The 15,035-nt window shown below is 44.3% G+C and overlaps 1 protein-coding gene across 1 annotated transcript in view; it reads left to right on the plus strand.

The window, feature by feature from the left end:
• The window catches only part of LOC139541891 (perforin-1-like), a 45,839-nt gene that overhangs the window by 11,080 nt on the left and 19,724 nt on the right, over positions 1-15,035 (plus strand). Inside the window, exons 2-3 of the mRNA XM_071346777.1 lie at positions 9,690-10,043; positions 10,179-10,409. Of these exons, the coding sequence (XP_071202878.1) occupies positions 9,697-10,043; positions 10,179-10,409 (578 nt within the window). The 5' untranslated portion in view covers positions 9,690-9,696. The remainder of the gene's footprint in view (positions 1-9,689; positions 10,044-10,178; positions 10,410-15,035) is intronic.

The following is a 15,035-nucleotide window of genomic DNA, read 5'->3' on the forward strand; positions in this document are numbered from 1 at the left end:
GCGCTACAGGAAGACAGGACGGACAGCTGATCGTCCTCGCAGTGGCAGACCACGTGTAACAACACCTGCACAGGATCGGTACATCCGAACATCACACCTGCGGGACAGGTACAGGATGGCAACAACAACTGCCCGAGTAACAGCAGGAATGCACAATCCCTCCATCAGAGGGCTTGTAGTGTCAGGTTCTGACCATAGTTCTGTTATTTTATCTTTGTTTTAGTATGGTCAGGGCGTGAGTTGGGTGGGCAGTCTATGTTTGTTTTTCTATGTTGGTTTGTGAGTTCAGCCTAGTATGGTTCTCAATCATAGACAGCTGTCAATTGTTGTCCCTGATTGAGAATCATACTTAGGTAGCCTGGGTTTCACTTTTGGTTTGTGGGTGTTTGTCTTCCGTGTCAGTGTTTGTCGCCACACGGGACTGTTTCGTTAATTCCACGTTTATTGTATTGTATTTCGTAGTGTTCAGTTTATGTTTTAAAATAAACATTATGGACACTTACCACGCTGCGTTTTGGTCCTCCGATCCTTCTTGCTTCTCCTCAGAAGAGGAGGACGAGATCCCTTACATGTAGGCCTTTTGTAAGGCAGGTCCTCACCAGACATCACCAGCAACAACGTCGCCTATGGGCACAAACCCACCATTGCTAGACCAGACAGGACTGGCAAAAAGTGCTCTTCACTGACGAGTCGCGGTTTTGTCTCACCAGGGGTGATGGTTGGATTCGCATTTATCGTCAAAGGAATGAGCGTTACACCGAGGCCTGTACTCTGGAGCGGGATCGATTTGGAGGTGGAGGGTCCGTCATGGTCTGGGGCGGTGTGTCACAGCATCATCGGACTGAGTTTTTTGTCATTGCAGGCAATCTCAATGCTGTGCATTACAGGGTAGACATCCTCCTCCCTCATGTGGTACCCTTCCTGCAAGTTCATCCTGACATGACCCTCCAGCATGACAATGCCACCAGCTATACTGCTCGTTCTGTGCGTGATTTCTGGCTAGACAGGAATGTCAGTGTTCTGCCATGGCCAGCGAAGAGCCCGGATCTCAATACCACTGAGCACGTCTGGGACGTGTTGGATTGGAGGGTGAGGGCTAGGGCCATTCCCCCCAGAAATGTCGGGGAACTTGCAGGTGCCTTGGTGGAAGAGTGGGGTAACATCTCACAGCCAGAACTGCCAAATCTGGTGCAGTCCACGAGGAGGAGATGCACTGCAGTTCTTAATGCAGCTGGTGGCCACACCAGATACTGACTGTTACTTTTGATTTTGACCCCCCCCACCCCCCTTTGTTCAGGGACACATTATTCACATGTCTGTGGAACTTGTTCGGTTTATGTCTCAGTTGTTGAATCTTGTTATGTTCATACAAATATTTACACATGTTAAGTTTGCTGAAAATAAACACAGTTGACAGTGAGAGGACGTTTCTTTTTTTTCTGAGTTCACGTGTTTAGCAGATGTAATTGGGGGTGTAGAGAAATGCTTGTGTTTTTAGCTTCAACAGTGCAGTAATATATAACTGTCACGATCGTCAAAGGGAGAGAGTGAGGACCAAGGCGCAGCGCGTGAAAAGAACATCTTCTTTTATTTAGAAGAGAGAAAAACACGAAACGAACACTATTGTAACGGCTGTCGCTCTCCTCATCCTCGGATGAGGTGAGGAGAGAAGGATCCTCAGACCAAAACGCAGGCTTTGGGAAATAAGCCATCTTTATTTAATAACGATGATGGCAACACGAAACGAAACAAAACACTTTCAAACTACAAAACAAGAAAACGACGTAGACGACAAAACCTGAACATGAACTTACTTAACTGAAACGTAAAACTCACGGACAGGAAACAGACTACATCGAAATGAAACAAACCGAAACCAGTCCCGTGTGGCGCAACGACATACACAAACACAGGAGACAATCACCCACCAACAAACAGTGAGAATGCCCTACCTAAATATGACTCTTGATTAGAGAAAAACGCAAACCACCTGCCTCTAATCAAGAGCCATACCAGGCAAACCAAAACCAACATAGAAACGAATAACATAGACTGCCCACCCAAAACACATGCCCTGACCATAAACACATAAAAACAACATAAAACAGGTCAGGACTGTTACAACTATACACAAACTAACAAAATAACAAACAGACGACCGTGAAGCTATATAGAAAAATAGTGCTGACACAAACACTACACATAGACAATTACCCACAAACACCTAAAGCCTATGGCTGCCTTAAATATGGCTCCCAATCAGAGACAACAATAACCAGCTGTCTCTGATTGAGAACCAAATCAGGCAACCATAGACTTTCCTAAACACCTATACTAAACACAAACCCATCTACTCTATTAAACCCCCTAAACCATACAACCACACTAGACACTACAAAAACACATACATTCCCCATGTCACACCCTGACCTAACTAAAATAATAAAGAAAACAAAGAATACTAAGGCCAGGGCGTGACAATAACAAGTAATATCTAACAATTTCACAAGAATACACACAATACACACAAATACAAAGTAAAGGAATAGAATTTAGAATATATAAATATTTGGACAAGCAATGTCGGAGCAGCATAGACCAAGATACAGTAGAAAATAATAGAGTATCTGCATATGAGATGAGTAATGCAAAATATGTAAACATTATTAAAGTGGCCAGTGATTTTGTGACAATAACTCGGATCCAGGCGCAGAGAAACACAGCAGGCAGAGGTGAGGGTAAATGCAGAATGTTTACTGAAGACTTCACAGAAAAAACAACAAAGCAATTGCACATGAGTACTACACAAAACAAGAGACCTGAGCAACTGGCCCAGTCCACCAAGGAACCTAAATAGTCATACACCAGGTGAACCCAATAAGCCCAATCAGGCTCACCTGGACACTAGAAAATATAGGGATGCCCTCCAGTGGCACCCTCAGGGAGTACACTCCAAGATGACATCTAACCTGTGACAGATTTCAAGTCTATGTATATAGGGCAGCCACCTCTAACCTGAAAGAACTTCACTGGACTCTATGTAAACTGGAAACCATATATCCTGAGGTTGCATTTATTGTAGCTGGGGATTTTAACAAAGCTAATTTGAGAACAAGGTTACCTAAATTCTACCAGCACATTGATTGTTGTACCTGCTTGAGCAAAACATTGGACAACTTCTACTCTATCTTCCGCGATGCATACAAGACCCCCTGCCCTCCCTTCGGCAAATCTGACCATAACTCCATCTTGTTGCTCCCCTCCTAAAGGCAGAAACTAAAACAGGTCGCGCCGTGCTTAGGTCTATCCAACGCTGGTCTGACCAATCTGATTCCACGCTTCAAGATTGCTTTGATCACGTGGACTGGGATATGTTCCGGGTAGCCTCAGACAATAACATCGAAGTATACTGACTCGGTGAGTGAGTTTATTAGGAATTGCATTGGAAATGTTGTACCCACTGTGACTATTAAAACCTTCCCTAACCAGAAACTGTGGTAGCATTCGCGCAAAACTGAAAGCACATACCATCGCATTTAATCATGGCAAGGCGACTGGAAACATGACTGAATACAAACAGTGTAGCTATTCCCTCCGCAAGGCAATCAAACAAGCAAAGTGTCAGTATAGAGACAAAGTAGAGTCGCAATTCAACGGCTCAAACATGAGACGTATGTGGTAGGGTCTACAGACAATCACGAAAAAAAAGGAAAACCAGCCCCGTCGTGGACATCAACGTCTCGCTCCAAGACAAATTAAACAACTTCTTTGTGCGCTTTGAGGACAATGCAGTGCCCCCGACAAGGCCCGCTACCAAAAACTGTGGGCTCTCTTTCAACGTGGCCGACGTGAGTAAAACATTTAAGTGATAACCCTCGCAAGGCTGCAGGCCCAGATGGCATCCCTAGTCACGTCCTCAGAGCATGTGCAGTCCAGCTGGCTGGTGTTTACGGACATATTCAATCAATCCCTATCCCAGTCTGCTGTCCCCACATTCTTCAAGATGACCACAATTGTTCCTGTTCCTAGGAAAGCTAAGGTAACTGAACTAAAATACTATCACCCCGTACTACTCACTTCTGTCATTGTGAAGTGCTTTGAGAGACTAGTCCCCTCCACCCTACCTGATACCCACTCCAATTTGCTTACCGCCCCAATAGGTCCACAGACGATGCAATCGCCGTCAGACTGCACACTGCCCTCTCCCATCTGGACAAGAGGAATACCTACGTAAGAATGCTGTTCAATGACTACAGCTCAGCATTCAATGCCATAGTACCCTCCAAACTCATCATTAAGCTTGAGACCCTGGGTCTTGAGGCCGCCCTGTGCAACTGGGTCCTGGACTTCCTGACGGGCCTCCCCCAGGTGGGGAAGTCCCACTTCACCCCCAGGTGGTGAAGGTAGGAAACAACATCTCCACCCCGCTGATCCTCAACACTGGGGCCCCTCAAGGGTGTGTTCTCAGCCCCCTCCTGTACTCCCTGTTCACCCATGACTGCGTGGCTATGCATGCCCTCAACTCAATCATCAAGTTTTCAGACGACACTGCGGTGGTAGGCTTTATTACCAACAACTTCGAGACAGCCTACAGGGAGGCGGTGAAGGCCCTTGGAGTGTGGTGTCAGGAAAATAACCTCTCAGTCAACGTCAACAAAACAAAAGGAGATGATCTTGGACTTCAGGAAACAGCAGAGGTAGCACCCCCCATCCAGATTGACGGCACAGTAGTGGAGAAGGTGGAAAGTTTTAAGTTCCTCAGCGTACACATCACAGACAAACTGAAATGGTCCACCCACACAGACAGCATGGTGAAGAAGGAGCAACAGCGCCTCTTCAACCTCAGGAGGCTGAATAAATTTTTCTTGTCATCTAAAACCCTCACAAACTTCTACAGATGCACAATCGAGAGCATCCTGTCGGGCTGTATCACCTCCTGGTACGGCAACTGCACCGCACAACGCATCTCCGGGGGCCCTCCAGGACAGCACCCGATGTCACAGGAAGGCCTAAAAGACCCCGCTGTCATCCAGAAGGCGAGGTCAGTACAGGTGCATCAAAGCTGGGACCGAGAAACTGAAAGACAGCTTCTTTCTAAAGGCCATCAGACTGTTTAAAACTTATTTTGACTGCAATCCCGTTAACGGGATCGATATGCCAACAGCCAGTGAAAGTGCAGGGCGCCAAATTCAAAACAACAGAAATCTCATAACTAAAATTCCTCAAACATACATGTATCTTATAACGTTTTAAAGGTAATCTTGTTGTTAATCCCACCACAGTGTCCGATTTCAAATATGCTTTTCAGTGAAAGCACCACAAATGATTATGTTAGGTCACCACCAAGCCACAGAATAAACACAGCCATTTTTCCAGCCAAAGAGAGGAGTCACAAAAAGTACAAATAGAGATCACTAACCTTTGACAGTTACTCACTAACCTTTGATGATCTTCATCAGATGACACTCATAGGACCTCATATTACACAATACATGTATGTTTTGTTTGATGAAGTTCATATTTATATCAAAATATCTGAGTTTACATTGGCGCGTTACATTCACTAGTTCCAAAAACATCCAGTGATTTTGCTTAGCCACATCGTTTTCAACAGAAATACTCATCATAAATGTAGATGATAATACAAGTTATACACATGGAATTATAGATATACCTCTCCTTAATGAAAACGCTGTGTCAGATTTAAAAAAAACTTTACGGAAAAAGCAAACCATGCAATAATCTGAGACGGAGTTTAGAAATATAATACAATTAGCCGCCATTTTGGAGTCAACATAAACCAGAAATTACATGATAAATATTCCCTTACCTTTGATGATCTTCATCAGAATGCACTCCCAGGAATCCCAGGTCCACAATAAATGCTTGATTTGTTCCGATAATGTCCATTATTTATGTCCAATTAGCTACTTTTGTTAGCGCGTTTGGTACACCTATCCAAACGCTGGTGCTGGTCGACCATTTCTTCGGACAAAAACTTCAGAAAGTTATATTACAGGTCGAAGAAACATTTCAAACTCAGTACAGAATCAATCATTAGGATGTTTTCATCATAAATCTTCAATAAAGTTCCAACAGGAGAATTCCTTTGTGTCTTGAGGAGGAACGGAACGCAGGAAAATATAAAGCGCGTGACCGGGAAATGGCTCTCTGCCTGTAGCCTGACTCATTCCCCTCTTATTCAGTCCCACAACACAGTAGAAGCCTCATTCAAGTTTGTATAGACGGTTGACATCTAGTGGAAGCCCTAGGAAGTGCAACTTGATCCATATCCCACTGTGTATTCAATAATATATATATATGTACATATTCTTATTCCATCCCCTTACATTGTGTGTATAAGGTAGTTTTTGTGAAATTGTTAGATTACTTGTTAGATATTACTGCACTGTCGGAGCTTGAAGAACAAACATTTCGCTACACTAGCATTAACATCTGCTAACCACGTGTATGTGACCAATAAAATGGGACTTGACTTGATATGATTTGAGCAACAGAAATAAAAACTTCAGCACAATGAAAGAGAACGTGAGGAGAGATTGGAGCAACAGAAATTCAGACTTCAGCAGAAGGAAAGGGAAAGAGAACGTGCAGCCAGACTAGAACAAGACGAATGTGTTTATCCCATTCAGTTAAAAGAGATGGAGCTGGAAGCGCGACGAAGGGAGATAGATCTGGAAGTACTCTGAATCAAGTCAGGCCATCCTGTACCCTCAACAGAGTTTGATCTTGGTCGGAACAGACGACTTGTACCGCCTTTCAACGAAAAGGAGGTGGACGTGTATCTTACTCTGTTTGAGTGGCCACATCCCTAAAACGGTAACGAGATATTTGGTCACTGTTCTTCTAAAGTGTTCTTGTGGGAAAAGCTCAGGAAATGTATACCGCTTTATCTCTTGACCAGAGTTCAGGTATTAAAGACCTTGAGGATTTAAAGACCCTTGAGGAGTTCAAGAAATGCTTCCATCAAGGGGTTTCTCACCTAAAACGACCTTCTCAAACAAAGCACTCAGTAATTATCCACACCCCCAAACCTACCAGTGAAGGAGGTGTCATTCATTTTGGGAAATTATTTGGCTGGAGGGAAGGTCGTGCCAAATCCTGTCATTTGTAAGAAATCCAGAGTAGAGGAAACTGATGGGTTATCAGAAATGTACCTTAGACAGTTCCATGCGTTATACTTGCAATGTCTAAGAAAGTTGCAGGGAGAAAGTCTAGTGTTGAGGAGGATGTCAGTGGCGATCCCACTATGTTCGATCCGTCTGAGACGTTTATGTGTGATCCTGTTTCGGTCAACCCCCTGAGTTGACCACTCCTTTCAAAACACCAAAGGTGAGTGAGTTTGTCATTACAGTTACACTTCGACAAGAGATCCTGAGGTTAGCTCATGATGGTAGTATGGCAGGCCATGTTAGGATTAACTAGACGTATGACCATACCTTGTGTAACTTTTTCTGGCCTGTTCTGAAACAGGATGTTGTGGTTTACTGTAAATCCTGTCACGTTTGCAAACTGATGGGTAAAACGAACCAAGCTGTCTGGTTGCCACTTTGCAGCCTATTTCCTGCTTTTGACTAACCTTTCAGCAAGGTTCTGTTGGACTGTGTTGATCCTTTGCCCAAAGCAAAGATTGGTAACTAGTTTGTCTTAACCATCATGTGACTGCCACTTGTTTGCCTGAGGCTATAGCACTGAGGAAAATCATGGCTCCCAGTATATTTAAGGTCCTGGTGAAATCTCTCAGTATTGTTAAGGTCCTGGTGAAATCTCTCAGTATTGTTAAGCTCCTGTTAAGCTCCTGGTGAAATTATGTTCAATCTTTAGGTAGTGCAATCAGACCAAGCAATCAGACCAAGTTTTGAATTTAATGTCAAAGGCATGCACGTTCTCTTTCCCTTTCCTTCTGCTGAAGTCTGAATTTCTGTTACAGTGTTACCCATTTCCCCTCTAGTGCCTACCACCCAAAGTCTCAAGGTGCTTTTGAGAGATTTCATCAGATTTTGAATTCTACGTTGAGAGCTTACTGCTTTGAGTTTGAGAAAGACTGGAATGAAGGGGTCCCTCTTGTGCTGTTTGCAGTGTGGGAGGTTGTTCAGGAATCTCTCGGTTTTAGTCGGAAAGCTCATGTCTGGACATCCTGTCAGAGGTCCTTTGAGCTTGATGAGAGAGAGGTTGTTGCAGGACAATACCTTGAACAACGAAAACAAATCTGTTGGAGCACCTTAGTGTTTTTTGATACAGATTACACCACGCCTGTGAGTTGACCAGTGAGAATCTGGTGAACTGGCGCAAATGAAAATGAAAGTTTGGTATGAGGTCCGAAAGCTGCACTTTTGGTGTGGGGGACCAAGTCCTCGTTTTGTTGTTCATTCTGGGGTCATTGTTGCAAACACGTTTTTCTGGCCCTTACCTATAATAGAAAAAAAATGGCAATCTGGATTACGTCATTGCCACACCGGAGTGCAGAAAAAAAATCTGTCTGTGTCATGTCAACACGTTGAAACCATACTTCACGAGATATGATCGGGCGGAGAAATTGGTGGAAACCGGTAATGATCTTCTGCGTCTGGCCACTACCGTCACCATTGACTATAGTCTTCCTTGAGAACAATAGAAAAGCCCAGTACTCATTTCAGAGTATAAGGAAAGACCCTTTACCTGTTGGACAGCTGAGCAACTCAGAGATTCTGGAAAACCTTGATGTATTTTTGGCACACCTTCCTCCAGAGGAAAAAGGCAACATTGTTGCACTGCTTTTAGAATATCAGGGTTCATTCTCAGATTATCAACTTAGACGTTGACGTTGGGGACTCTGCCCAAACCAAACAACATGCCTATTGAGTGAATCCTGAAAAGAGAGAGAAACTACGCAGTGAGGATGAGTTCATGCTTGAGCACGGCATTGTACAACATGGCAACAGTCCGTGGAGTTCACCCTGTATATTAGAACATGAAAACAAATCTGTTGCAGCACCTTAGCGTTATATTAGCACCTATGGAGGATGGGTCTCTGGTTCTGTTCCGATTTTTGGAAACTCAATGCCATTACTAAGTCGGACTCGTACCCTTTGCCCAGGGTCGATGATTGTGTGGACTGCGTTGGTGCTGCTAAGTACGCTAGCAAGTTCAATATGCAGAAGGGATATTTGCAGGTCTCTCTGAGTGTGCCAAATAATTGCCTGCATTTGTCACTCCTCATGACTTTTCCTACCTTCTACCTTTTCCTCTGGGACATCCTTCATCTCCCTTTCGGTTTGCTGGAACCCTTTTTGTCTTTGCACCGGTGCTAGCTGCTCCGGATTTCCGTCGTCCATTTGCTTTGTACACTGATGCCAGCGATGTAGGAGCAAGGGCTGCTTTGTCATTACAGGGTATTGGTGAGAATGTTTTTATTTAATCAATTTTGGAAAGAGGCTGTAACGTAACAAAATGTGGAAAAGTCAAGGGGTCTGATTACTTTCCGAATGCACTGTATATAGTGGTTTCATTTCAAGTTACAAAGTGTTTCACATCATGGAGTTTAAACAGTCTCTTTCTCCTTCTCTCTCCCCACACCTCTCACTTTGTCTCATCCCATTTGTCTCTGCCATTTTCTTCCCCACTCCTCTCATACTCGCTCTCCCCCTTTCTCTCTCTCTCTCTCTTCTGCCTCGCCTCCCTCCCTTTAGTTCAGTCATGACCTTCCCAGCCCCTCCCCTCTTCTCCCTTCCTCTCCTCCTTCTCCTTTCTCAACTGGACTCCTCCCTCACCTGTCGTACTGCCAGCCAATCCGAGTGTGACTCCGCACCCTTTGTTCCCGGTCACAACCTGGCAGGGGAGGGTTTCGATGTTGTGACCCTGAAACGTAAAGGGGCCTACCTGATAGACCTGAAGACCTACCTGTCCCCCAGTAATACCTGTACACTGTGTAGTAACCCCCTACAGGGGGACAAGCTGCAGAGAATACCCCTGTCTGTTGTAGACTGGAGGCCCTACAGCCACTGTACTGAGGATATCTCCAGCCGCTCTCATGCCTCTGTCAGGTGAGTAGGATGGTTTCTGTTTACTTGATGGAAATTGGACAGTAAACATCTCTCCTCTCCTCACCTCTTCTCTGCTCTCCTCACCTCTCCTCTCCTCTCCTCTCCTCACCTGTCCTCTCCTTTTCTCTCCTCCAGTAACCTGGCACAGTCCACTACTAACGAGATCTCTACAACATGGAAAGAAGGTTTGAGTAATGAGGCGAAGGTGTCTGTAAGCGTACCTGTGGGACCGGTGAGTGTGGAGAAGGATGTGGGCGCTAGCATAGAGATGGGATCCCAGTCTGATGTAGCCATCTTTGCCACAACCAAGACCAAAGAGGACCGCCACTCTTTCTTCTCACAGAATCTCCGCTGCCGTCACTACAGGTAATAATAACAATAATGATTTGCTCAACTTTTATAGCGCTTCCCTTACAGATATCACATAAGATCACATGTGAAATGTTGTAACATGTGACACAAAAAAACGAAACAAAATGTGAAAACAACATGATCCCATGTGATTTTATTTTTTACAACATGGGGATGCAAAATGTAAAAATGACAACATTTTAGCTAGGCAAAAACATCCAAGGGACCATTCAACAGCATCCCAAGGACGTCCTAAAAACGTCCTCGGGGACATCCCTGGAACAAACCAGGAATTAGACAGTACCTCCAGGGAACCATGACAAAATGTTCCTAGAACATCCCCAAAAAACATCCTTGCTTCCCTGGAAAAAAACCTGAGAATTTACTGTGCTGAGAATATAAGATCATTTTCCAGAATGTTGTGGAACGATTGTTTTAGGTTGGAGGAAGTGATTGGCTTGCTCTGAAAAGGCAGTGCTAACCCTGCTATGGAACAGGACCAGCTAGCCCTGGGCTAAGTGGTGCATGTTTTAATAGATGCTTAACCACAGGCTTGAATCTCTCTTAGCCCATACAGGTCTAAGTGCAGTGATAACTGTCACGGGAATTTCATAATTCCGCCATTTCCACTTTGGGAAAAAATAGTGCCCAAATTAAACGGCCTCGTACTCTGTTCTAGATCATATGATATGCATATTATTATTACTGTTGGATAGAAAACACTCTGAAGTTTCTAAAACTGTTTGAATTATATCTGTGAGTAAAACAGAACTCATTTGGCCGGCAAACTTCCAAACAGGAAGTGAAAATTCTGAAATGGGTCTCTGTGACAGGCTTCGCCTATTCAATTGCCTTGTATTCATGGATATGTATGCACTTCATACACCTTCCACTAGATGTCAACAGGCAGTAGAACGTTGAATGAGGTGTCTAGCCTGATGTGGGACCGAATGAGAGCTTTTGGAGTGACAGGTCAGCCATATTGGCAGTACCTGGCTACGCACTAGGGTTTGTCACATCGTTTTCTGCAATGCGTTAGGTAGACACGAAGAAATGCTCCGTCTGGGACGTTATTGGATTGATTTCTGAAAAACATCCTAAAGATGGATTATCAACTGAGTTTGACCAGTTTATTCGACTATTGTTATGACTTTTAAAATTTTTCGTTCATGCGTAAAATCTTCATGGACACGTGAGCTCCACTATGCTAGCCAAAGTTGCTAATTCGACAGAAGAAATGGACATTCTAAAACAAAACAACGATTTATTGTGGAACTTGGACTCCTTGCACTGCATTCTGATGAAAGATCATCAAAGGTAAGAGAATATTTATGATGTTATTTGGTATTTTTGTTGAATATGTTGACTCCAACATGGCGGAGAATGGCTGAGCGCTGTCTCAGATTATTGTATGCTGTGCTTTTTACTAAAGTTATTTAAAAAAAATCTAACACAGTGGTTGCATTAAGAAACAGTGTATCTTTAATTATATGTCCAACATGTATTTTTCAGCAAAGTTTATGATGAGTTTTTCTGTTAGATTACGTGACTCTCAAAAATTTCTCCGGACAATTTGGAGCATTTTGGCGCCATGTTCACAATGTAAAACCAGGTTTTGTAGCTATAAATATGCACATTTTCGAACAAAACATAAATGTATTGTATAACATGATGTTATAAGACTGTCATCTGATGAAGTTGTTCAAAGGTTAGTGATTATTTTTATCTCTATTTGTGGGTTTTGTGAAAGCTTTCTTTGCGGTGAAAAAATGGCGTTGTGTTTTGGGCTATTGTGGTGAGCTAACATAAATATATGTTGTGTTTTCGAAGTAAAACATTAAAAAAATCGGACATGTTGGCTGGATTCACAAGATGTTTATCTTTCATTTGCTGTATTGGACTTTATATTATATGATATTCCCTGTGGCGCTAGGCTAGGCTATGCTAGTCAGCGTTTCTGATGAGTTTCTGATGAGGAGGATCCCGGATCCGGGAGGGGGGGCCGGTAGAGGTTAACATCTGATAACCATGTGTATGTGACCAATAACATCTGATAACCATGTGTATGTGACCAATAACATCTGCGAACCATGTGTATGTGACCAATAACATCTGATAACCATGTGTATGTGACCAATAACATCTGATAACCATGTGTATGTGACCAATAACATCTGATAACCATGTGTATGTGACCATTAACATCTGCTAACCATGTGTATGTGACCAATAACATCTGCTAACCATGTGTATGTGACCAATAACATCTGCTAACCATGTGTATGTGACCAATAACATCTGATAACCATGTGTATGTGACCAATAACATCTGATAACCATGTGTATGTGACCATTAACATCTGATAACCATGTGTATGTGACCAATAACATCTGATAACCATGTGTATGTGACCAATAACATCTGATAACCATGTGTATGTGACCAATAACATCTACTAACCATGTGTATGTCAAATCAAATCAAATTTTTATTAGTCACATACACATGGTTAGCAGATGTTAATGCGAGTGTAGCGAAATGCTTGTGCTTCTAGTTCCGACAATGCAGTAATAACCAACAGTAATCTAACCTAACAATTCCACACTACTACCTTACACACACACACAAGTGTAAAGGGATAAAGAATATGGACATAAAGATATATGAATGAGTGGTGGTACAGAACGGCATGGCAGATGCAGTAGATGGTATAGAGTACGGTATATACGTATGAGATGAGTACTGTAGGGTATGTAAACATAAAGTGGCATAGTTTAAAGTGGCTAGTGGTACATGTATTGCATAAAGATGGCAAGATGCAGTAGATGATATAGAGTACAGTATATATACATATGAGATGGGTAATGTAGGGTATGTAAACATTGTATTAAGTGGCATTGCTTAAAGTGGCTAGTGGTACATTTTTACATAATTTCCATCAATTCCCATTTTTAAAGTGGCTGGAGTTGAGTCAGTATGTTGGCAGCGGCCGCTAAATGTTAGTGGTGGCTGTTTAACAGTCTGATGGCCTTGAGATAGAAGCTGTTTTTCAGTCTCTCGGTCCCTGCTTTGATGCACCTGTACTGACCTCGCCTTCTGGATGATAGCGGGGTGAACAGGCAGTGGCTTGGGTGGTTGTTGTCCTTGATGATCTTTATGGCCTTCCTGTGACATCGGGTGGTGTAGGTGTCCTGGAGGGCAGGTAGTTTGCCCCTGGTGATGCGTTCTGCAGACCTCACTACCCTCTGGAGAGCCTTACGGTTGTGGGCGGAGCAGTTGCCGTACCAGGCGGTGATACAGCCCGACAGGATGCTCTCGATTGTGCATCTGTAGAAGTTTGTGAGTGCTTTTGGTGACAAGCCGAATTTCTTCAGCCTCCTGAGGTTGAAGAGGCGCTGCTGCGCCTTCTTCACAACGCTGTCTGTGTGGGTGGACCAATTCAGTTTGTCCGTGATGTGTACACCGAGGAACTTAAAACTTTCCACCTTCTCCACTACTGACCCGTCGATGTGGATAGGGGGGTGCTCCCTCTGCTGTTTCCTGAAGTCCACAATCATCTCCTTTGTTTTGTTGACGTTGAGTATGAGGTTATTTTCCTGACACCACACTCCGAGGGCCCTCACCTCCTCCCTGTAGGCCGTCTCGTCGTTGTTGGTGATCAAGCCTACCACTGTAGTGTCATCCGCAAACTTGATGATTGAGTTGGAGGCGTGCATGGCCACGCAGTCGTGGGTGAACAGGGAGTACAGGAGAGGGCTCAGAACGCACCCTTGTGGGGCCCCAGTGTTGAGGATCAGCGGGGTGGAGATGTTGTTACCTACCCTCACCACCTGGGGGCGGCCCGTCAGGAAGTCCAGGACCCAGTTGCACAGGGCGGGGTCGAGACCCAGGGTCTCGAGCTTGATGACGAGTTTGGAGGGTACTATGGTGTTAAATGCTGAGCTGTAATCGATGAACAGCATTCTCACATGGGTATTCCTCTTGTCCAGATGGGTTAGGGCAGTGTGCAGTGTGGTTGCGATTGCGTCGTCTGTGGACCTATTGGGTCGGTAAGCAAATTGGAGTGGGTCTAGGGTGTCCGGTAGGGTGGAGGTGATATGGTCCTTGACTAGTCTCTCAAAGCACTTCATGATGACGGAAGTGAGTGCTACGGGGCGGAAGTCGTTTAGCTCAGTTACCTTAGCTTTCTTGGGAACAGGAACAATGGTGGCCCTCTTGAAGCATGTGGGAACAGCAGACTGGGATAAGGATTGATTGAATATGTCCGTAAACACACCAGCCAGCTGGTCTGCGCATGCTCTGAGGACGCGGCTGGGAATGCCGTCTGGGCCTGCAGCCTTGCGAGGGTTAACACGTTTAAATGTTTTACTCACCTCGGCTGCAGTGAAGGAGAGCCCGCAGGTTTTGGTAGGGGGCCGTGTCAGTGGCACTGTATTGTCCTCAAAGCGGGCAAAAAAGTTGTTTAGCCTGTCTGGGAGCAAGACATCCTGGTCCTCGACGGGGCTGGTTTTCTTTTTGTAATCCGTGATTGACTGTAGACCCTGCCACATACCTCTTGTGTCTGAGCTGTTGAATTTCGACTCGATTTTGTCTCTGTACTGAGACTTAGCCTGTTTGATTGCCTTGCGGAGAGAATAGCT

This window comes from Salvelinus alpinus, chromosome 2 (genome assembly GCF_045679555.1).
Source record: "Salvelinus alpinus chromosome 2, SLU_Salpinus.1, whole genome shotgun sequence".
Lineage (NCBI taxonomy): Eukaryota > Metazoa > Chordata > Actinopteri > Salmoniformes > Salmonidae > Salvelinus > Salvelinus alpinus.